Source organism: Thermobia domestica, chromosome 10 (genome assembly GCF_964235325.1).
Source record: "Thermobia domestica chromosome 10, izTheDome1.hap1.1, whole genome shotgun sequence".
In the NCBI taxonomy this organism is placed as follows: Eukaryota; Metazoa; Arthropoda; class Insecta; order Zygentoma; family Lepismatidae; genus Thermobia; species Thermobia domestica.
The window spans coordinates 43,766,604-43,789,318 of NC_137463.1; the positions used below are offsets into that span (position 1 = coordinate 43,766,604).

The 22,715-nt window shown below is 32.8% G+C and overlaps 1 protein-coding gene across 1 annotated transcript in view; it reads right to left on the bottom strand.

The window, feature by feature from the left end:
* Window positions 1-11,980: 11,980 nt before the first annotated feature.
* The window catches only part of LOC145661981 (uncharacterized), a 191,393-nt gene continuing 180,658 nt past the window's right edge, over window positions 11,981-22,715 (bottom strand). The window contains exon 3 of the mRNA XM_081727326.1: window positions 11,981-12,493. Within this exon, the coding sequence (XP_081583452.1) occupies window positions 12,004-12,493 (490 nt within the window). The 3' untranslated portion in view covers window positions 11,981-12,003. The remainder of the gene's footprint in view (window positions 12,494-22,715) is intronic.

The window sequence follows — 22,715 nt, forward strand, 5'->3', positions numbered from 1 at the left end:
GTAATACATCTATTAATACTGGTTGCTAAAGATTAATAACATCAAAGATAGAAACTGTTCCTGGACGCTGAATTCATATAAAAACCATTATTCGCTATACCTTATTATTTTTGTTCTATTTGTACTATTTTTGTACTATTTTTGTACTATTTTTGTACTATTTTTGTTCTATTGATTTTATTCTATTTTTGTTAAAACCGGAAATCATTAATTTGACCCACTTTCAGATTGAATACATGTTTAAGGAAGGAAGTAGAACCTACTGATGGGAAGTTGAATCAATGGCAAAACATCCCATCTCTATATTTCTTACCTTTTTTGCTATACGGAAATCAGTATTGAAATCGGAAGTAGTAATGAAATTCAACCAGTTTCAGGCTTTGTAAAATGTTACGGGATGTCATGGTATGTTCTATTGAGACCTCGAGTCGTTTGCAGAAAACAGTTTGCCATTATCTGTTATCGTTTTCATTCTATTGGGATTAAATTTGAAATAGGAAATGACTAATTTGAACCATTTTCAGTTTGAATAGAGAGCTCACAGAGAGGGGATGGAAGCTATTCTTGGGATGTTGAATCGATTGAAAAAAACTCATCTCGATATCTCTTGCCAGTTTTGCTCTGATTTATTTATGAAATATGAACAAAATTGCCTAAGTGTTACTTGCTGAAACACCCTGGAAATAAATTCACCCCTATGAGCTGTAAATTTTTCCACAAAAAGTAACGTCCGTAACATTATAGATTTATTAATAAAATATTTACTCCTTTTAGATTTTTTCAAGTCAAATGAACTATTGTGAGATTGTTAATTAAATATTTATTTATGAAATACAAATAAAATCGTCTGAGATGTGTCTGAGAAAATAGTTCCAGGAAGACCATCCCAAGAATAAACTATCCATTGTAGATACATTTTTTTTTTGAGAAAAAATGACTTAAGCCATACTGTCAGGTTATTAATGGAATATTTATTTATGAAATATAATCAAAATCACTTGAGTTGTTTCTGAGAAAAATCGTCCGAAAAAAACACCTCCTGAATAAACCACCCCTCATAGATTTTTTTAAGGGACTAATCATTTACGTCATATTGTTAGGATATTAATGAAATATTTATTTATGAAATGTGAACAAAATCGCCTGACCAGTTTTTGAGAATGTCATATGAAAAAAATTACCACCCCAAGAGTAAACTACCCCTTCTAGATTTTTTTTCGAGAAATTACTTACCCTACATTATAATCTGGACCTGTTAATGAAATATTAATTTATGAAATATAAACAAAAAACATTAGAGCCGTTTTTAAGAAAATAGCTTTTTTCTTATTTTCACAATTCAATAAACTACCTTTATAGCCAGGAAGAAAATTCGAACCTCCCTCCCCTGGAGGATCATATGAAAACTTTAAAATTTGATTCAGCTATGTCAAATGGTATGGATCCTAGGCTAGTGTACATCAGGTAGAATATACGAACGGACAAAAAGACGGACAGATATCCAAAAACTACATTTTCGGTATTTATGGGTCATGAAAAGTGTAAAGTCGTTGAACTTGCGAATTCGATTTTTTTTTTCGCGATCATTACACTTTCTTCTCTCCTTTCGTAGTTAAAACAATGGAGAATCTTGAGGGAAGTCACATCTAGCAAAAATAAACTACTCTCGCTTTCAAGAATTAGCATATTAGTAAAGTCTTCTTCCATTTGGATGGTTGGATTTAGAGTTCAGTGTCTGTTCCAGCATTTTTCCATTTGGTTGGTCCGATTTGAGTTTAGTGTCGTTTTCAACACTCTTCCATTTAGTTAGTCGAATTTGAGCTTAGCGTTGCTTTCAGCATTCTTCCGTTTGGTTGGTGGGATTTGAGTTTAGCATCGTTTTCAGCATTCTTCCATTTGCTTGGTGGGATTTGAGTTAGGCGTCGTTTCCAGCATTCTTCCATGTGGTTGGTAGGATTTGAATTTAGTGTCGTTTTGAGTGTTGAAGCTATTTAAGGTGTAGACCTACAGCTTAATGTAGATTCCAAAACACATGAGCTCGACGGATTTTCTTCCTTTAGTTTGAAACTATAAAAATTTACTTTTTACTGATATGACTTCCTCAAGACCCAGAACTGATTAAAGAAAACTGACCAAGGAATTATTTATAATACTCTTATCTATAATTCAGAAGGCGCTAAAATGTAAGTTTTCAATGGAAGAGAAAGAAAGGAAAATTGTCAAACATTCAGCCGTACTTAAACTACATTTTATTATTGCCGTACATAGAGAAATCGAGGAAATAACTGATTTTTTTAAAAGATACAGTCATTCCCTGCCTTATATGAATTCCACAATCGTTGGCCTAAATTCACGAGTAACGAAGTTTCCGTCTTACTTTTATTAATTAGTCATTATTATTTCTTTTACCATCGACATTGTAAGAATATTAGGTTTTGTGGCCTTATTTCAATCAGTCTTCACAAAACTTGAAGACCGCAAGGGAACGGAAAATATACGTTAAGACATTTGGTGGTGAATCTGTGAAAAAATGGCGGAGCTTCCGGTAGCAAACGACGATTTGCGTAATAACAAGCAGTAAGCAAAATGATTCCAAACTTAAAATTTATGTTACTGACGTCATATCGCAAAAGCAGTACTGATATCAATTACTGCAAACTAAAGCGCATATCGAATATGGCAAGGTCAAACGCAAATTTTGCATTGGTTGACGCCAAATGGATTGAGGTTCCTATACCCCATTTATGAAGCATATTAGGTAATTGAACTTTTGCACTTCAGTAGAGATCTATTATTAAACAGTAGGTATGTTTTCTCATTTTTGTGACTAATCTTAGGTTATAAATATTCGACTCACGTAAATTTTGACTTGTGCAAAGAGTTCTGGAACGATCTATTTATTTCCGTCAGTCGCTGACTGTCTATAAATCTTTGTAGATAAATATAGAATGACATTCAACCTGTCATTAAGTTCCATTGGGCAGAGGATAGATACCGCTTTTAATGTTTACGTATGCTGGTGCTCTAGACACTGTGGTAAGTCATTGGACTTGGATCCGAAACCTAATCGCAAATTACAAGTTTCTTTACATGTATATTCCTTTACTGCGTTTCAATTAGAATGTTGAATTCATTTTGAACAAAAGTTGTATTTCAAAGTACTTTTCAGAGCTCCCTTTTGATTAACCGGTTAGCGTGCGCGCTTTTGATGTAGAAGACCCAGATTCGATTCCCGGCTGGAGCACGTGTAGTTCGAATCTCACATTAAGCTCACGTCTCATGGGCTTCGCTGCTGAAAGGGACTCTAAACTCAAAATAAAATCAATCAAACCAAAATGCTTTTCAAGCAGTCTAGTGCGTGATAGCGAGAAGACGTCTTTAGCGCAGCTGGAAAGTCTTTCAACTGTGGTACTTGACGGTAAAAGAGTGTTATACTTTATATTTCTTTCCTTGATACAGAAATTCCCTTGTCATCATTTGAGGCAAGATGGAACTAGGCCAGACTGAAATTCTCATATCGTTTAAAATGGTGGATATCCTTATCTTACAGTTAGAGAAATAAGTGAGATTAGGTAAGATGGAATTGAACCGATGTTTAAGTGTTTTTGTTGGAAGATGAAAACGTAATTTTGTAAATTTTGTATATATAGGGTGGACCATTTATATTGAAATGCCATTGTAACTTTGAAACCAATAGATAAAATGATAAAATTAAATGAAATTTTGTAACATACAAATACTGACAGAGAGACTTTGTTTGAGGTACATTACAATAAACACTGTTGCCTATTCAACATAAAGTTGTCTTTCCTAAAACACCACTGTGTTTCTTATTACATATTTCAAACTATACAGCTTCATTAAAATTTTAATGAAAAGTGATTCCTGATTGATAGAGATAACAAATGATGTAATGTTATTTCTAAAGATGCAAGGGCTCGGAAAAAAACGTTTTTTTAAAAAAAATCTCGGTTTTTTCTGCTTTGCTTTTTTGCTTCGGAAATTTTGGGCTTTTTTCAAAATACTGCTTTAAATTGATAAAACAGACTTTGTATCCCTTCTCTATAACACAAAAAATCATTTAATTAGTGGTTGATGCTGATAATAATATAAAACATCGAAAATAAACTATGAATTTCGAAAAACTATTTCAAACAATTTTTCTTCAACATATTTACATTATGAATTCCACAGGATTAACCAATGTATATAATAAGAATTTTTTAACCTCCTATATACAAAAGTAAGCAGAGTTGGCAAGAACCGTGGTTGTTTTTGAAAATGCCAAAAACCCGTTTTTTGGGGGATGTTTAAACCAGGCTTTCTTGGTTTATACCAGGCTTTTTTGACTTAGATTTTTTGCTTTATGTATTTATATTACATATTCACAGAAATAAGTTTGTTTCGCCTTGATGTTATTATGCAACAGCGGGGTTATGCCGGAAGAACTCCCATAAGCTTAAAGAAGTGCGGTCAGTAAATGTCTTAAGTTCAGAATCTCCCGCCCTAGCCATTGGGAAAATCCCGTCATTACTTGAAATATAAGACAATAACGGGAAAATCCTGTTATTGCTTTGCATGTAAAATTTAAAGGTCAACGTACCATAATCAGTGCGCTAAAACTGAGGTATTAAATTACAAATTTAGTACCGGTACGTAGATATCATTGAAAGTCCAATCCAAGCTAATGTTGGAAGCTACGTAGGCAATCGATAAATTTTGCCAATTTCTATCAATATATTTAAGCAATATTGGCTTCTTTATAAAACAACACGCATTTAGGCATGTAGAAATATACAATTTGGTTTGTTTCGTATATTTAGGCTTAACATCCTTACGAAATACCGAGGTTATCAAGGAGAAGACTTTCGCTTAAACTGACATCCGAACCGCTACTTGGGTTACGCATGAAAGAAGGATTGTGGTTCGACCGACAATTGAACATGGGACACCTTGATTAAAAGGTGAAAGGGAAATAAAACTATTGCAGGTGGTTTGATATCTGGAAACGTTACCATGAAGTTCACACGATTCGCATTTTTCATTCTCTTTATTTTTGTGGTTTAAACCAGTTATTAAAAAAAAAAAAAAAAAAAAGTTGGTGTAAACCAGCCAACCCTAAAAGTAAACACTTCTTTTTAAAGAATACACAAATAACTAGCAAAATAGTATGTAGTATTTTTACTTCAAAATATTCCATACCCTCTTTTTGAAACAAAATAAAATTAAAATAAAACATAAGAGAAATACTTAGATTTATATGATACACTTAAAGGCTGCACATCTAGAGCTTTTGGTTCTATATATTCTTGAAATTCTACAGTTAAGTTTTATAGAACCACCATCACAGTTTACCCAATCCTCAAGTTTTCTGAATTTTTAACAAGAGGGATTCAACATATCATTACGGAACTCCCCCCCCCCAAAAAAAAACACTACGGAATATATTTAAGCTAAGCTAAATACAACTGCACAACAAACATGACTGAGTGATTAGCTTTTGCGCTTCTATCGGGAAGTCCGGGATTCAACCAGCATTCGACCATTCTGACAAAGCTTTTCTTCATTCCATCAGTGAATGTAGAAATAGTGCGTGTACTGTGAGTTGGGCGACTTCCTTTTTTATTGTTTTTAAATCGTTATTATTACTAATTACCAGCAGTGACGGTTTTGCGAAGGTTAGGGGGGCGGTCTTTCGGACTGAAGCCCGTTCCCCAAAGTTACGGAATGTCTGCAACAAACTAAATATCTATTATTTATGCCTTTACTCATAAACTTTAAGCTCCCGTCAAATAAAAATTACGAATGTTTAAAAAAACTAAACATTAGTAAGAAACCCTTCCCAAAATACTTTTCTAAATCCGCCACTGATTCTCAGTATAAAATGATTTTTAAGTTGTATCCGGAAGATTATTGCTAAACATATAAACGAAACGAAATATTAGTTATGCCTGTACTCATAAACTTCAAGCACTTCCCAAATAAAATTAGGACTTTTTTAGGAAACGAAACAATCAGAAAAAACCCTCCTAAAGTACTTTTCTAAATCCGCTACTGATTATTTGTATAAATTGGTATTCAAGGTTGTGTCCGGAAAATTATTGCTAAATCACTTCATAGCTACAGTATAACAGAAATGTGGAAGTACGGTTTGTCGGATATATTGAAAAATGTACGCTTTGACGGATAAATAGAAAAACGGGAAAGTTTAACTTTTGCGCTAGAAGCTAGAGTACTAAAAGCTCTTAGAAATGAAACACGGATGACAAACTAGAGAAGAAAAAAGATGTTGATAACTCAAAAGTTAAAATAAAGTTAAATAGCCTCTAAAATTACCCTCAAATACTACATTCTTCATGTTAGCTTTAATTCGTAAAACATGTGCCCCATCCATCTTGATGGTGAATTTCAGAGCGAAATATCACATTCAGGTCATGGAATTCTTATCTAACTATAGAATGTACTATAAGAAAGCTATTTAGATAGAAAAATCATGAAGTTGAAAAAAGCCAAAATTTCCAAAATTCTCGTTTTTTTCCCAAAAAAGCCGGCTTTTTATGTGAAAAAAACCATCGATTCAAAAAAGCCGGCTTTTTTGCATTTCTAGTTATTTCTGATTTCAGTTGGAGTAGTAGTCTGAAGAAGGAAGTGATATACTTCCGAAACTGTAACATTTCTAGTTAATTTATAATAAAGATTATAGACAGCCTTGTAAGAAAGTTGTATTTAGTTTGTGTTTAAGATGGACACAAGGCCTTTTTATCATAATATTGATATGTTCATAGAAGATCTCCTATTAAACCATAGATACGGTATACTGGTAAGTCTTTTTGTTATTTTTATAATAATATGTTAATATTTATATAAAATATGTTAATATTTTTGCTTATATAATTGAAGATTATTGCAAAGAGTTCACTTTTGTATTAGGATGGAGTACTTTCAGTTCCATACAGTTAATATTCAATAGTGACTTTTGTACTTAGCTCTATTTTGCAGTCATAAAGAATCATCTTTTTTTTTTTCTTTATCACGTATTTAAATATAATTATACTTTATTCATTATTTTTGCATTGGTATATAACCTTCTATCGCAAATTGTCAAGTTTGAATCATGTAATAACTTTTTCGTACCTCCAAAGAAGCATCAAACTTCTTTCATTATTATTTATTTTGACTCAGATTCCCGTTTCAAGAAATTATCACTGTTTGTATATTATTATATATATTACTATTTTTCTACAATTAAAGGAACTAAAGCTAATAGTCAAATCTGTGTAACTACGTTTACGTAACGTATGTTTCATAGAAATGAAATGAAAGTTTTACGTCCCACGGTTATGCCGGTTAGGCTAAAGGAGACGGTGATGATGAGAGATGAGTGAAATGGTGGAATGAAGAAAGTGGGAGGAAACGGGAGAACCCCGAGAAAACCCACGAGCACGGTGTTTGTCCACCACAAAGCTCACTTGGCGGGGGCTGGGATCGAACCCGGGACCCCAAGCACCAGAGGTGAACGCTCTACCACTGAGCCCCCTCGCTCCCGTATGTTTCATAGAGCAACAAATTATGACGTCATACAGCATCCAGTTGTAAATGATTGCACTAAACAAATGTTTAATAACAGAATATGTAGAGTACAGTTACTTGATTGAGAAAGCGCTCATTTCTGTTTCCAAGGTGTTTCAGATATACAACAAAGTATTCTTTGCGTTTTCTCAAGATATTGATATTTACTGTTTGCTTTCACATTTTATTATATATATAAGTGACTATGTTTGTAACTTAATAGCGCTTCAACCACCCGACCGGTGTCGATCAAATTTTTCACATAGATGAAGTTCGGGCCTAGAATGGTTTTCATCATTTCACTTTGAAGGTGCAACTTGGAAACGGAGATATGTAAAAATGATCGAAAATTACGGATATTACCGTTAAATCCATAGTTTTCGGGGTCTCTGAGATAAACAGTGACACTTCTGATGCCGTTTAAATCCAAATTCAGTTCCGCAACTTGGGAGAGTTGAAGGGACACACAGACACACACACACACACACACAGAGAGAGACATATATATATATATATATATATATATAGATATAGATATAGATATAGATATATATATATAGATATAGATATAGATAGATAGATAGATAGATAGATAGATAGATAGATAGATAGATAGATAGATAGATAGATAGATAGTTACAGAAGTGGTCGAAAATAGCTGATGTTAGTATCGAATCCATAGTTTTCGAGATCGCTGAGATGAACAGTGAACACTTCCGATGCCGTTTAAAGCCAAATTCAGCCCGCAACTTGGGGGAGGGGAAGATATAATAAAAATGATCGAAAATGACCGATACTACTACAGTTTAAGGGGTCGCTGAAATGAACAGTGACACTTTCGATGCAGTCTAAATCCAAATACAGCCACCATTAGTACTTCTAAGGGGAGAGATGATGACATGTAAAAGTAATTGAAAATGACCGATATTAGTGTTGAATTCATAGGTTTTGGGCAGTGGCGGATCTAGAAGATAAAAACTGGGGGGCATCCAGAATCCAGACTATGATAGGTATATCAATATTCATGAGTGTACTATAAACCTTCAAAAATATATAAATAATACCTTAAATTATTTTTGTCACTCAAAAACTGGGGGCCTAGCCCCCCGCCCCTGGCGTAGATCCGCCACTGGTTTTGGGGCCCTAAGTTGATTGGTGACAGTTTTGGTGCCCTTTTATTCAAAATGAAACGTACAGTGAGAAAAAATATTGTAGATGGCGTACATTGAGAAAAAAATTGCAGGTGGCATAGTTAAAAAGATAGGTTACCAAGGGCACAGATTTCTCTGTAAATTTGGGAAGGGGGCATTCAGATGCAGAAAGCATATATGAGGATTTTAAGACAAATTTCAAATTATGCCAAATATTGTAAATTTACAAATACAATGAGGGGCCCCACATTAGCTTTTGGAGGGTCCGGGCCCCCTCGGCCCCCCAGGATCCGCACCCTTGTAGGTTACATGCATAATTCCTGTAGTTTTTGAACTTAACATACAGCAGACATATAACTGAAAACGCATGTTTTATAATACTATCCGTATAAGTGTTCCATCTATATGCACTTTCCATATGAAACAAAGTAGGCAACAGGATCTCACATACAAATGGACGCATATAACATATAGCTGACGAAGGTAACATAAGTATATGCATGTGATATATGGAAAACTGTTAGATGTCAGACATCCTGTAACGGCATGATATAACATCTAAGGACAGTGCGTGTGTAGCATTTGGATAACGTATGCTCCGTACTGATTTCTGTAGTAAGGAAAAGGATTCCTTATATTTATATATAGAATATACCACTGACCGCAGAACGGATTTTTCTCAGTGTATTATCCCTGTGTGAAGAACGGATATTTTTCTAGCATTTTATAATCATTCATTTACTTTCATTGTTCGCCTTTCGTTAGAACATAAACGTAAAATGTCAAAGATTTTATTTTCAATTAATTCTCGTAAAGTATGGGGCTACAATAGCTTAATCAGAGAGTTTTCACCATTGATGAAAAGATATCCAACCCACTTGAGTTTATGAAGACGAAGCAACATATCCGTGTTTTTTGTCGGGGTTTTGCTTTTTCCTTTATACACCATCCTTCTATCATCGTTATTTATCTTCTTTAAGCCACTCACAGCTGGTGCTAGGATAAATAGTTCGTTGCCAGGCCAAGTGAGTTTATCATACACAACTTCGTGATGGTGAGTTTTCTCGAGGTTCTTCTGTTTCCTCTCACATTTTCGTTTTATCAGTTACCGTATTGGCCCAAATATAAGTCGCCCGCGCATATCTGCTACATCCTAAAATTTGACGGAGGAAGAAAGAAAAATAGATAATCTGCGAATATAATCCGGAAACTAATAAAAATAGCGATAATCACTTACCGACAGATTCAGAGAAATATAATTAGGTAGGTATATACTTTATCCATAAATATAGTACATAAAAAATACAGTACACTATCATTATTGTGAAATTAAGGTTGCAATAATTTGCTATGTCTACTTTAAATGTAGCTTTCTGTTAACTACCGAAAGTTAGTTTCGATAATGTTATTGATAAATATTTTTTCTATATATCCAATGTGGTCAGTTTCTACAGTATAGTTCTGTGTTGCATTATGGTTATTCCAAAGTAAAGCATCAGCACATTTTTAACAACACCATATGAAAAAAAATGTCACTTTTTGTAAGGTTATGAATATAAGATGCATAATGATTTTACTCATTTGAAATTTGATTAAAATATGCTTCTTATATTCAAGCCAATACGGTAATTGATAATCATTCATTTTCACTAATCATTCGTTTTTTTTATAACCCTAAAGAGCACATCCGTGGAACATAAAACTACAGATTATTTTATCCATCTCTTTTTTTCGATGATAGGGTTAAAGGTTTCATTTCATTAATAAGCAATCAACAGATATGCCAAAAAGATAATATTTCTTATGTTAATTGTTAATGAATAGTTTTGTTTAAAGACATTTAATACATATACATCTTCAAATTCTTTACTGTTTGTGTCAATTGAGGATCGTTCACAAGTTATTCTTGTAAATGTAAATAATGGTCTATTCACACATTCAAATCAATCAGTGCAATACTTGGTTTCCGCCGTGAAAAGATTTCCTCTTAATAAGGTTAGAGAGAACTTTCATGTTACTTACCTATAGCGTTAACTTTAGAATGCAGGGTCAGAAAACCAAAGAAATAATATTGTGTGTCGTAGAAAAACATAGAATTAAGAAAAGCTACCTCGTCTGTTCCTATTCTACGTCAATTCATTTCAACTTAACGCATTCCAAATTTCAATCTATTATTATTATTTTCAAGTGATTGAAAAAAAGCGCTTTTGTTAATAAAAACATAAGACACCTAAGGTTTGTTTTCGAGAGTTTGGATCGTAATTAATAAGAGCGTAAGGATTAAAATATAGAAACGAAAGAAAACCAAAACCAAAAGACCAACTGAAATGTGTGTCTAAGCTCTGTCTGTCTAATATAATAGCACGTTTATGGCAATTAATTGAAGTAATTGAATTTACCATACCCAACAAAAATCCCATCATATTAAATCGTAATCCGAAGATATTTACAAAATCTAAGATTTTTCGGTTTTATAGTATGCGAGTAAAATCAATTTCAGTTCTGTGAGATTTCAAGTAGGAGTGACTAGTATAACATTTTTTTATGGGTGATCTGGGCACCCATTTAAATTGCACTTTTTAAATACTTTGTATATTTGCTGGTTGTGAATATGTTAATCATTCACTAAATACAAAAATCTTGAGAACTGAGTGAATGCTTAATGTTCCCTAACATTCGAATTAGGGGGAATAGAAGGGAAAGATTATTTTCCTTGTTAGATACCCCTGTGGAGAGAGTAGTTGTACAATCCCCAGCAAAAAACCTGCAACATGAGCATGTAAGTTTATTGTGAAACGGCGAAGTCTTGCTCAAAAATAAGTGTGCAGGGAGGACGCCGAGGTTTCTCCTGGCGTGACTCGTGACACTTAGACATTATGTTGATTCCCCTCGCTGTTAGGTCTAGTTTCACAATAAACTTACATGCTCATGTTGCAGGTTTTTTGCTGCGGACTGTACCAAGATTCATCAAAGTCTGTCTAACTATGACCGTCATGGATTTATTGAAGTGAAATGGTCCTTTGTCAATATAGACCCATTTTTCAGAACCCCCGCATCATAATGTTAAAACTGTAAGTGTGTCTATGTTGACGAATAAGTGTATTGAGCTTTTTAAAAAGTTTTGGCTTAAGGGAGGATATTGGGAGTTAGAAATCCCAAAATTCCCAAGTTTACAGGATAAAATAATATTACGTAATACTTTAAAACAATTTAATAAAAGGGGTTTATTATAGACAATAACAAAATATACTTTTCTCAGTACAATCTTGTGTACATATATTATTTAACCTCTAAATGTAACTGCACCAAAGGATGGAACATTCACAGCCTCATACGTCTGACCGTTTAGTCTTACTTGCACATCTACTCCCAAGCTTTGCTTAGTGTTAAACACAACAATACCAATTGTGTCATCAGGGTTTTCGAATGCTACAGACAGAAGATTATTGTTATCACCAAACTTCTCAGGGCTTCCGATTCGAACAGCTCCTGATGAAGCAGCTTTGTTCATGTGACCAATAACGAAGTATTCGACATTCTTCACTATCTGACTGTCGTCTGAATACAGAGTGACTACTCCTCTGCAAGTTTTGCAGCCGCCTCCTTCGTAGACTGGACCATTGTTTTCATCCAGCACGAGGTTCCATAAGCTGCCTCCCCTAGCACCAATCTGTGTCTGTCTTAGGAAATAATATCCAAGCATGTAGCTGAAGACTTCATTCGTGTTGGTGTTGGAAGTGGAACCGCTATATTCAGTGACATAGTAGTCAAGCCTAGAATAAAAACAAACGAATTATAATATTACTATTTTAAAAGAAGTCTCAGTTGGTTTTCATTTTTATAATGAAAACAAAATTAGCAAAGGACTGTAAACAATATTTGAATATCAATATTTTCTTACTGGTAACATAAATGTTCATTAGGAAATGTAATAACGCCATCTTGGATAATTTTTATGATCCCAAACTTTTGGGATTAGAAAATTTGCTATGCAACTGTTTAACAATGAGAACAAAACAACACTTTTAATAAATGTTTAACATTTTATCAAAATAACCTTCAAATGATTCTAAGTGATGTACACCAATATGACTACTATAAAGAAAATACGCTTAATAACGAAAACAGGGAAAGGAGAAAGAAAACCAGCAACTAATATAATGACACAAACAGCAACTATTAACAAGAGTAGAGATTAGTATTAATGAATGATAGTGACAAGGAGAGTATAAGTAATGTTATAAATCAATAAAGATGGAATCAATTAAATTCATGGACTCCAGCAGACCTAGGATACAGATCCATATGGGAAAATGTGCGTATATATTGATATATGTGAAAGTGAGTATTGTGGATAAACACGAAAGTAGTGAAGGTAGAAACAAAAATAAAATCAAATGAAAATTCAAGTATTGGCATATTACATAGAACAAAGGGAAGAAGATGTTTCCTGTATCCTTAACTGTCGGCAAGAATAGAACACATCATAATTAAATTAAAAGCCAATCAGGAAATGAGAACCCAAAAGAAGAAACGAAATTAATAATTAGATGTGGAGGACCGAAAACCCATTCAGAAAGGAGACATGAATTGTGTTTGTTATGTTTGTCCTATTTCTTTTGCTAATAGGAAGATGAAATAAAGATTGAGAAAAGGCAAATAAATAAAATTATTCAAATATGATAAAGTATAAAATGCTAGGTGACACACAAAAAGTGAACTATCTCAATTTCAAAATCAGAAACGATAATTGACAGAGATATTACGACATGAATGGAGAGATAAAATCACGTCAAGGGCGCGAAATGACTGCCAATAGCTGCCAAGAAAATTGTTAAGGCAGGAATTATGAAGACCTTGAAAAAAAATTCCTAAGACATGTAAGAATACTTAAAATTTTACAATACAGAAAATATCAATAAAAATCATATGAGCACTGTGGTTCAGTGTTACGTCACTCATCTATAGTGTGACTTCTGGTTCAATCTTGAACCATGCCAATGTGTGATGGAGAACTGGATTTCTGCGAACTTTTTGCCGTTTTCGCTTACTGCTTTTTTTCACTTTATTTTCATTATTTGATTCATAATCTGTTTTCAAAATTTTGTGTAATTTCAAAATCATTTTTCAATATTGCAAGTAAGATCATCCTTTTCGGTGTTCCCACAAAAACTAACACAAGTAATCTCAGTATCTTGCTACCCGAGATACTTCAGGAAAGATCGAAATACTGATCACAAAATTTGAATTCCTAATGGCACTTCAAGACTACATTCATTAATTTCAATTATTTTAGTAATATTGGTTGACTGGAGTTTTTGATCCCTTTTCAGAAGTTGGTATATATATTATAACGACTCACCAAGGGTAGTCGTCAACCTGGTCCGTCTAAGTAAGATATACAAATATTGAGTGGTAGTATTAATTTGCATGTAAAAATTATCTTTAATAATTATATAGCATTATTCTCACCTTTTATATTAGAATGATAACGTCGATGAACGTTGCTAAAATGATTTATTAGCTGATATACTTTATAATATATTTTCCTTCAAACTGTCAAGCACACAAACTTGCTGACTAGGTATCCATAAAACATTTACATAGCAACAACTATCCCATAATAATAATTTACATATCACAAAAACATTCTTCTTTTGTTATTATCAAATTAACATTCTATTAAGTATAGTGCACATGTATTAGCACTTTCTGCCCAAGGTACAGGTAATTATTAATCTATCCAAAGTATTTTGTTATATAAAATGTCGCCCGACAATTGGACTGAATATAAAAGTCATGAGTGAGCTTGGCTTTTATCTTCAAGAACCACTGGTCCGTTTACAATAGTGCTCTTACTTTATATGTGTTCTTCATATTTTGATCACACCTCGTATATATCTTTATTACATTTCATATATATATATAGATATTTATAACAAATCGTACACTTCAATAATACTTATCTTTTATTACATTAATTATATTTATTTCATTATTATCAAAAACATCGTCGCTTATTAATATAATTAACGAGGGTGAAACACAAATTACTATGATTAATAGTTTTGATCATTATTAAAACAGTGAAGTTATAAATAATGTTTAAACTTTCAGGGCGCTTTAAATAACAAATAGGTTAGATGTTGCATTCTAATGTATACATCGTGGCACTAGGAGGTCATAATAAAGAAGAATCTTTTTCGGATAATATATAGGATAGCTCATAAAAACAGTCGTCGAATAATTAATTTTATAGAATAGATCTTCTTCTTAACATAATCTTTGACAGTTAAATTTTCAACACAAAATCAATCTAATATAAATAACCTTCGCTTTTAATCATTTATGAATCGAATTATAATTCTTTACATTAACAAGAGAGAATTAAAATCATTGGAAAATTAACTTTCCAGTCTATCTAAAACTATATCTAAGCACTTCAAGTATTCATAAGAGTCGTTTTCATTATCAACATTAACTCATAAAATTGAAAATAAAAGTTCACAAGAATCTATAACTGATATATGTTTAACCTAATTTCATTAACGGTAATCAGGTTACGCTCGTACTTGCATATGAATTTAATAAAGTACATTGTACTGCACAATCATTATTATGTCCCGTATTATTGTTCTGTACAGAAATTACTTCAATACCTGGATCCGGATGCGAAGTACCATCTCTTGTCCTCCCATTACGTCTATTTTTAAACTTATTTTGATTATATGGTCTAACATATGGATTACTACGATTAATTGGGTTAGGCGGATTCCCTACATAACTTTGTCTATTTTGCTCATTTTGATTGCTAGAGTATGCTCGGCTTAGGTTATGTTCCGTATTATTCACACTTCGGATATTTAAATTCCGAACAGGCACCAAATGATCTGAATTATTCTTATTTTTACCCATTCCTGCTTGTTGATTCATGGCATGGTATTGAGTTTCATAGCATTGGACAAGCATTAACAAATGGTTGAAACTCATACACTGTGTGGAAAATAAGATCTGTTGCAATTTAAATGGAAGCAAATTTCGAATCGATGCGATTATTCTCGATTCCGATTGCAATGGATTAACGACCTTTAATTCGTTGTATGTATTTACAACAAACTCTACAATAGATTTATGCAATCGAGGATTGAAGTGTTGGTTTCTAATGGTAGCATCTCTATTCGCAAGCAAAAAGTCATTTTCATAATTTGCGATCAGTGCCGCTTTGAATTCATCATATGTATGGATGTGATCACGTACAGCTTTAAACCATAATGAACAAGGTGGGAGTAATACATGAGGGATTAATTTCATATATTGTGATCTATCTATACACATAATATTGCATTCGTCCTGGAATTTCTCTAAGAAAGAAGTAGCATTCTCGTTACACTTACCACTGAATTTGCTCATAGCTCGAATTTCACTCATCTTAACACTTAATTTTACCTTCCTTTTATCATTCCGTGTACTTATTGGGTGATAGTTCTTATCCATAACATGATGTGTCGTTACACCATCTATGTTTCGCCCATCTGTACTCTTTGGATGTATTTCTTCCAATATAATATCATCATCAGACACCGGCGAAGGCGAGTTCATCTCTGGTGAGTGGGGAAACTCCAAGCGATCACTACACATGTTATTACGGTATGTGTTGTCCTTAACCTGTAGCATTCTAATTTCTTCCTGTAACGTAGCTATCGACTGCGTATTTGCTCGTATGTTGTTAGCATTATTGATGACCTGGATCTTTTGTTGTTGAACAGAAGATTCGGTTACTTCTAAATCCTTTTTTATATCACTGATTTCTTGGCTCAGGTGGTTGTGATTACCCTGGCATTCCTCCGATATTCCTTTTAACTTTTCCTCGAATTGCGAGGTAATATCGCTCATCGTCTGAATAATTAATTGTTTCGTTTCATCCGACTTCTGTTCCATCTTCTGTTCTATCGTCTGCTTCAATTCTTCGTATTGCTTGTTAGATTCATTAGACTTCTGTTCTATTCGTCTACTTAATTCTTCAGAATTATGCTTCATCGTCTGCTTTAATTCTTCGTATTGCTTGTTAGATTCATCAGACTTTTGTTCTATCTTCTGTTCTATCGTCTGCTTCAATTCTTCGTATTGCTTGTTGGATTCATCAGACTTCTGTTCTATCGTCTGCTTCAATTCGGTAGACATCTGACTCAATTGCCGCTGTAAGACTAGCAAGATTCGGTCTTCCGATGTCATTCTAGATGTTACACTAGGTTCACCGTTGTCACTATTAGTGGATTCATTCTCCATTATTTCAGTGTCCATTTTCCTTATGATTATTCTACCACTTCTCAATATGGTCAAATTTGTATTCATTAAATTAATGGTAAAAGTAAATTCACCCTTACTTTACTTCGGGGTATAGAATTTATGAAAGATCCCGGGTGAGGTAAACCAAAATTTTTATAACGACTCACCAAGGGTAGTCGTCAACCTGGTCCGTCTAAGTAAGATATACAAATATTGAGTGGTAGTATTAATTTGCATGTAAAAATTATCTTTAATAATTATATAGCATTATTCTCACCTTTTATATTAGAATGATAACGTCGATGAACGTTGCTAAAATGATTTATTAGTTGATATACTTTATAATATATTTTCCTTCAAACTGTCAAGCACACAAACTTGCTGACTAGGTATCCATAAAACATTTACATAGCAACAACTATCCCATAATAATAATTTACATATCACAAAAACATTCTTCTTTTGTTATTATCAAATTAACATTCTATTAAGTATAGTGCACATGTATTAACACTTTCTGCCCAAGGTACAGGTAATTATTAATCTATCCAAAGTATTTTGTTATAATATCTGTGGCTTGGTCTAAAAGAGCCAATGTCACTTTTCGGCAAAAATGATATACTCTTTAATACTAACGTGTACATATAAATATCTATCTATCTATCTATCTATCTATCTATCTATCTGTCTGTCTATCTATCTATCTATCTATCTATCTATCTATCTATCTATCTATATATCTATATATGTGTGTGTGTGTGTGTGTAAAATGGGGTCAATAATTATCATAATTCTTGAAGCTTTTAAATGTATAACTAACTCACATAAAATAATCAAGCTCTTAGAAATTTAATAATAAAACGTCACAGTATTCTTCACTTAAGAAAGCATAATCCTTACTTAAATAAACCATGTTAAGTTTCTCTTTCAGTATTTTTTACTTATACAATAGAACTCTCATTCAAGAAATATGAATTCTTTATTCTTTTGATTATGAATTCGATATTCGTTTAATTAAAAGAAACGTGATTATAATATTATATTAAGTACACAATATAAAGAAAATACTTTCTTTTATTTTCAGAATAATGAATTCGGAACATCAGGTTGTGGCGATCATACTGCACATTTTATTCGTAACCCAAATTGAAAATATTACCTTTAGTGAAGCAGATTATGAATCGTTGGAGAATTGTTTAAATGAAATATGGAGATTACATTTAAGCCAGAGCAAAACAATAGTTGTTTTCCAGGAACATGGAACACATAATCAGTTTTCCATAACAACAGGGATTTTAACTCCTGTCATAAGATTACAAACTTCGCCTTCAATGGAAGATATATCTTTCATGCAAAATGTAACCAAAGAACAAATAAGATTACTTCGTCTATCTATGTTCATTCTTGGATCTGCTGACTATGTATTTTTGATAGAAGAAGCAGCTGAAATTGAGAAAGCAATGAAAATGTTTTATTGGATCAGAATCTCGAATTCCCCCATTCATTCCATTGTACTGTTTATGAATGATTATTGTAATAGTGTGCATATAACAGAGGCATTTAGTATTTTACTTTATTATGATATAATGAATGCCATTGCTATATGCATTGCTAAATCTAGATCAAATGGAAATAATGATATATTGAGAAGTAGTTCATCAGTGTCCTTGTATACGCATTTTCCATTTAGCGAGGAACAGTGTAGATCAGTGCAGAGATTGACTCTAATAGATACTTGGTTTGGCCGAAAGTTTGCCTTAGGAAACAACCTATTTCCAGACAAAGTACAAAATTTAAATTTGTGTCCAATAAAACTTTTCTGTATTTTGGATGGGATTCACTACTACTTGAAGAAAACTGCTGTCGGGAAAATAGTTCTTAATGGTGCTCATGGAAACTACCTCTCAGTTTCTGCGGAAGTTTTGAATTTTAGTTTAATTATTACTCAAAAGCCTTATTTTGATGGTATGATTAACTATGATTTTACAATGTCTGGCGTATACAAGGATTTATATTGCGGGAATCATGATGGTATGCTTGGTCTTTTTTGTGTAGGGCTTTTTATTGAACACTTTGACCATATACTAGCCCGTGATTTTTTTCATTTCGTATGGATTTTTCCACTTCCATATGAATATCCACGGTGGATGACTATATTATTTCCGTTCACGTACGTTTCATGGATCTTCGTTGCTTTTTCGTTACTAATTTCTGTAACCTGTTTTAAAGCAATATCTTACGTAAGTCAACAGAGGAATAATTCTTTGTACAAGCATTCATTGTTATACAACCTTGGAATTTTATTAAACGTATCTATTTTTCCACTTCCCTTAAAGCTTTCGCTTAGACTTCATTTCGTTACATGGGTATTAGCATCGTTGGTAATTAATACTGCTTACCAGGCTGCTCTCTTTCGTTTTGTTATTCAACCAAAGACGTATCCACAGATTGATAACGAGGAAGACCTTCTGAAATCTGGATTATCATTTGGAGGTTCCAAGTGGAGTAGACGCCATTTAGAAGGAAGAAATGATGACACTTCTAAAACAATACTAAGGAAATGGACGTATGAAGAAGACCTCGACGAATGCTTCAAAAGACCGATAGTAAAGAGAGACTTTGCCTTACTTTCCAATAAAGAATTTGCACACTTATATGAGAACGTTGTTTTCCGTGATTTCGATAATTCCTTATTTCACGTAGGATCTCAGGTTATTAACTACGAACCACTAACCTTTTATTTGCGCCGCGGATCAGCTTTTACAGTAGCTATTCGTCACATCGTTGATCATTGCTTTGAATCTGGACTTCCTTTAAGGTGGCTGCAAGAAGGATACGACAATTACAGAAAATATTCAAGGACTAAGATACCTTTAAAACAAACATATTTAGGACTAGTGTCTATTTCACTCAATAGTATTATGGGAGCTTACGTAATTCTAGTGTTTGGCTTAGGTGTTTCGTTTATAATATTTTTAGCTGAGGTACTCTTACTGTTGTGTTCAAGATAAGTGAAGATTAATAAATGCAAATTGGTACGGATCTGTAGCAAGGTACCTGACTGTTTTCGTGAAACATATTCACATATTTCTGTTGATAATGATGATGTGATTCAACATACTAAGAACAATCTTGATGTATTCAAGATTCCAGTTTTTACAAAAATTATGCGTTTACTGAATACTTTATAAACAGCGGTCTGTTAAATATTATGTTACTATTTATATGTGGTGTCATATATTGGGTCAGCATATGCCAGCACCGTTATTGTTTTGTTTTGCTACATTAACAGGCATAATACTTCTACGACGTGTACTTTTATAAGTATTAGTTTATTAATGTATACGGGAGTTTTCCTTCAAATATATTTCAAGTTAGCCAGTCCTTATATATGAAAAGATCTACCATATTTTACAAAGTGTAATATATATGGCAACACTGGTATGGATGTGTAAAGACACATTATAAAGTGCTCCTAATATTTAGTTTAAATTTCAGTGATACTGTTTACGTGAGTGAAGTGATACAAAATAACGAATTCGGTAAGTACTCTTACATTTAATTAGATACATTTTGTTAAATAATATCACTGACTTTACTATCTGTTGCAAAGTCATAAATTGATTGAACGTAAACATCAAATACCTGAATAGGAGTACGATCATAAGATAGAAACAAACATCATGAGCTCCTGCATTGAGTGTTCCAAACCTGTTCTGAGACAAGACGTTACCTCCAAAATTCAGTACATTGAGTGTCTAAACTGGACCCACCTAAAATGTTCGCAGTTAAAAGAAAGTGACGTGGAATATATGAAACAATCAAATTTTCCTTGGAAGTGTAAAGGTTGCATAAAAGCTAGGCGTAATACCAATTCAGAACAGAATGAAGTGCTTCCATCTATCGAAGACATTTATAAACTGTTAAAAGAACTAAAAGATGATATCTCCGTGATTAAAAAAAACAACACCGACCTTGAGCGTGAACTTGGAAAGTCTCTTGACCTGGCGCATCAGAAACTGGATGAAAATGCAGACATCATCAAAAAACAATCAGAAAGCATTTCTGCGTGCCTTGCTACTATTGAACGACTGAAGGAAGAAAACATCGCTCTCAAAAAGCAGCTACTAGACACTGAGATGAGATTAGATGAGCTCGACCAGTATGGAAGACGAAACACGCTAGAAATACAGGGTGTACCAGAAAAAACGAACGAAGATACATATGAAGTTGTAAAACAGCTGGGCCGTGCTTTAGACATAAACATTGAAAGAGAAATGATAGATGTATGCCATAGAGTAAAGAAAGCTCCTCACCAAACATCAGGAACACCAATGGCTAAGTTTGTTCGGAGAGAGGTTAAAGAAAATTTCCTCCAGAAACGTAAAGTAAAGAGGAATCTCAATTGTACCCACTTAGGATATAACCATAATGAACCCATCTATGGCAATCAAAGTCTAACTCTAAACCGCAGAAAGGTATTTGGAAAAGCCAGGAAAATTAAAAGCGAAAAGAAGATGTTGATAAATTGACGTAATTTTCAGCAAAAACAGGTAGTAAGAATTGTAGGAAGGGTTAAATAAATGCTTGAAACAAGTTCTATAATTGAAGATATAAATACTCAACAAAATATCGAAACTAATGTATGCGAAACTGTTACTTTATTTAATAATGTGTTTAAAGATAAAATTGGTATCAACATCTTGAATCTTAATATTAGAAGTGTTCGTAAAAATTGGGATGAGCTTTTAATTTTATTACAAAATTTAGAATTTAATTTACATGTATTAGTTCTCTCCGAAACATGGCATAATCAATATGAAATAAATTTAAAAAGTTATCATTGTTTCTTCACAAAACGATCTCTAAATAAAGCAGATGGTGTAATGGTATTCATAAATAATAATATTAGTATTGAGAATATTACAGAATTAGAATTAAATGATGCTTCTGGTCTAAGTTTAAATATTTCATATGGCAAAGTAAACTATAATTTAATGTGCATTTATAGATCGCCAAGTGGGAATGAAGGAGAATTCTTACGCTCCTTCGAAAATGAACTTAAAAATGCCAAAACAAATGGGTTGGTTATTGGAGACATAAATTTTGACATATTAAGTAATAGGTACGACGAAAATGTAGACAACTACTTAAACATACTTTATAAAAACGGGTATATTTCATGTATAAATAATTATACAAGAGTAACTGAAACAACTAAAACATGTATAGATAATATATTTTTAAGGCAAAAATATAATCAAAATGGCACTGCAGCAATATTGCATACGGCAATTACAGATCATTATATTACTAGTGTTAACTTAAATATGGAAATTGCCGATAAATCAATAACAAACAAACCTAGAACTATTATAGATTACCAAAGACTAAAAAATGAAATACAGAAATGTAGTTGGTTGAATGTGTATCAAAGTTTGGATGTAAATTTAGCTACTTCAGCTTTCATTTCGACATTACAAAAATGTATTAAAACTTCACAAATAGTAATTGAAAAAAACTATCCCAAAATATCGTAAGTTAAAGCCATGGATAACTGATGAATTGATATTACATATATGAGAAAGGGACAAATTAGGCAAACTTGTAATAAAAAATAAAGATAATCTAGAAATAAAAGAACACTATAAAAATATAGAAATAAGGTAACTCAACTGATAAAAATGGTAAAAAATGAGTACTATAAAA